This window comes from Impatiens glandulifera, chromosome 4 (assembly GCF_907164915.1).
Source record: "Impatiens glandulifera chromosome 4, dImpGla2.1, whole genome shotgun sequence".
Classification (NCBI taxonomy): Eukaryota; Viridiplantae; Streptophyta; class Magnoliopsida; order Ericales; family Balsaminaceae; genus Impatiens; species Impatiens glandulifera.
The window spans coordinates 24,821,901-24,825,290 of record NC_061865.1 but is presented as its reverse complement, the minus strand read 5'-3'; the positions used below and the strand labels follow the sequence as shown (position 1 = coordinate 24,825,290).

The window sequence follows — 3,390 nt, the reverse complement described above, 5'->3', positions numbered from 1 at the left end:
CATAGGATAGGTAAGTATAATCCTTTGAACATTCCTTACGAAATTATATATAACTTTACTAGTCAATTAGTAGACTCGATGTCCTTGAACTATTTTATCATTTGTGTAAACGATTACACACTTTCAATTGGAATTCTTCTTGATACATGTCAAGCTCTCATGGTTGTGTATGTTTTTATCATGGGACACGCGCTTGGTTCCGTGAAAGACTTTAGAATTGAGTCGTACAATTATTTCAATGTGGCCCCACTTTTCCCTGATATAGCTTATCTCTTTGCTCACAAAGAATCATTATCAACAATATGCTTATCCTCATCAAAATATATATTGTTTCGTTATAGGATTAATCATCAACAATAAACTTCCAAGTGAGTACAATTAGGTTATCCATTGAACCTAGTTTTTCGGATCTCTAGTCTGCATAAATTGTGTTTTTCTTCATACCAGCTTATAGTAGGCTCATATCTTAAAAGACTCTTAAACTAACTCTCTATTTAACAATTTGGTTAGTGGATCCACAATTTTATCTTTGATGAACATAGTCAGATGTGATAACTATATTAGAGTATATTGTTTAATGACATTATGTCTAAGACATGTATGTCAAGACTTGTCATTGACTCTAAACTTGTACAATTTCAAATTATTTTCACAATAATTAAAAACTTTCTTTTAGACAGTCTTGAAATATCTTTTAATAAGCATAGTCATTCATATATACTTATCATTTAAACATTCTTTTGTGAAAAATATTGTTTACTTGGCTAACTAGTAACAAAATATATTTGTACTATTATGTCTTCGTGTAAACGATTACATATTAAAAAAATATATATTTTTTGTCATATGTCAAAAATTTATGAATATAGAGTATATTATTTAATCTATCAATCATAATTTCGTTAGAAGATTTTTACTTATATAGTTGCACATTCAAGTTTGAACATATTCTTGTAGATGCAAAGTCTTTCATGACACCTCGTTTAGTACAATTTACATCTTTAGTGGATTTAATTATTTTTAAATCCTAAAAAAAATCAAATTAAGCACCAACTAAGCAAATATAAATAAGACATTTTCTTGTTATGTAAAGTTGCGCAATTTTATTTTTTTGTTGAGAACATATTTCTCTATCAATATATTATTCTTTTGTTTATTATAATATATACAATAATATTTTGTGTTATTATCAATAAAAACATTTGTTCCACAGTGGTGTTAGTACCTTTTAAAACACACATTTATATGAATTAAATCCAAAAAAATTTTAATCCAAAGATTGCCACACAAAATATGGCCTACAAGAAAAAAAAAAAGTATAAATATATGTAACTTAAAGTTTACTGACATTCTCGTATTTTTCTATTATGTATTTATCGAATGCTAAGGTTCATTACGGGATTGTCAAAATTTTGATTGTATTTATAGTTTTTCTTTTCTTTAATTTGTTGTTAATTTTTTTTTATATCCGACTATTATTCAAACAAAATTTGAAGAAATTTATGTTTGTGTGATACTTATAATCTTCATTTTTTTGAACATTAAATTATTTTATTTATTTATTGAATACAATCAATTTGACACAAATTTTACAATATAACTTAGGCAATTTATTTTGTATATATTAATAATACTTATTATTTTAACAAAATTCTACATCAATTATAAAGATTATATTTATATATATATATTTTTTGTTTTATTATACGATTAATTTTAATATTGATAAATTAATTTTTTTTTGGTTATTATAAGATTGTGTTTAATATTGACTAATTAAAAAACTCAGAGATACAATAGTAAAATTTTAAAATTTTAGAATAAAATTATATATTTTATACTTATGATTTATATATAAAGAGGACACAGGCCCAAACAGGCCCAAAGGTTAGCTTCAGAGTCATTCTACCCTAATTTTCTTTCTTTATCGTCTGGCCGCCGCAGCCGCCATCGCCTTCTTATAATAGTTTCCGATCTCAAGTCGTCTTCTTCTTCTAATCATTCCGTCTTCCTCTCCTAGTCCTGTCATAGTCTCTGATCTTTTAATTTTTTTTAAGAACCAATTCCGGTATCTAGCAGTCTTCTTCTCCTAATCCTATTGTAGTTTTAGATCTCTCAAAACTTTGAATGAACCAGTTCCTTTCTCTAGCCGTATTCTTGCCTTTTTCTCCTAATCCTTCTGTAGTCTCCGATCTCTCATGATTTTCAATGACGCAGTTCCAATCTCTATCCGTATTCTTCTCTATAAACATAGTTGTCCTAGTTTTCAATGACCCAGTTCCAATCTCTAGTCGTATTCTGCTAAAGAAGTTTATGTCTACGATGGCGTATATAGAACTTGAAAAACCTCTTCTTCAAGTCGGTGAGAAGAAACCGTCCTGGAATGCATGGTGAGAGTTCCTAATTAAGTGTTGTTTACGATTCAAATGTTTTATAATTTGTTTCTTGATTTGTGTTTTTTTATGATCCAGATGCTGAGGTGATTGCTTTGTTACCTGACGTTGAGCTCCAGGAGACGTTGAACAGGGGGAGAGGACGTGAGGGAAAAGTGTTCATTTGTCCTGAGCGCAGTTGCAAACATCACGACCCGAAACAAGCTTTGGGCGATATCACAGCAATAAAGAAACACTACGCCAGAAAACACGGCCTAGAGAAGAATTGGAAGTGTCCAAAATGCCTCAAGAAATACGCAGAGGAGACCGACGCAAAAGAACACCTCTTTGTGGGTGAGAGAGGAATAAAAAGATGTGTAAATTATAGCGTGTAAAATTAGGGTTTTCATTGGTGTTATTTTTTATTTCCAACTAATTATGTGTTTGGTTGTGATTTTGAACATTAATGAAATAATTTGGTACCTTGATCTTGATCTGTAGTTTGTTTAGTTTGTTTCCCTGTACTTTTATTCATGCAATAAGTTTTAAGTTAAATTTATCTACAATAATAATAACATACTTAATAAGATTAAGTCAAATTTAATATTAAGTAAACAACATTTAAGAAAAATAAAAAAATGTAAATCAAAATTATTTATAACAATAATTAGATCAAAATATGAATTCACTAAGACCATACACAAATAGAGCCAGCAATTTTGGACACGACAAGAATACACGACCCGGGCCAAACACGAAAAAATCAGAGTCACGACAAGAATACACGACCCGGGCCAAACACAAAAAAATCAGAGTCGGGTATCTTTTTGTTCGGGTCAAAATCAGATCGACTTGTTTAATCTAATTAATAAACATGTCAAAATCGGGTCGACCTGACATGACCCAAAATAGACCCGATAACCCGTTTACAAGTTTCTTTTGTTGAGTTTTGTGTTATTTTTTCTTACCCACTCACTCATTTTTTTTTGTAAAATTTTGTATAAGTGAATTTGTGATT

At 29.4% G+C, this 3,390-nt stretch overlaps 1 protein-coding gene across 1 annotated transcript; it reads left to right on the top strand.

The window, feature by feature from the left end:
* Nucleotides 1–2,263: 2,263 nt before the first annotated feature.
* Nucleotides 2,264–2,860, top strand: LOC124933537 (protein indeterminate-domain 13-like). Its single transcript, XM_047473952.1, has 2 exons — nucleotides 2,264–2,390; nucleotides 2,472–2,860. The coding sequence occupies exons 1-2, from the start codon at nucleotides 2,384–2,386 to the stop codon at nucleotides 2,765–2,767; spliced, it is 303 nt and encodes a 100-aa protein (XP_047329908.1). The 5' UTR covers nucleotides 2,264–2,383; the 3' UTR covers nucleotides 2,768–2,860.
* The last annotated feature ends 530 nt before the right edge of the window (nucleotides 2,861–3,390 follow it).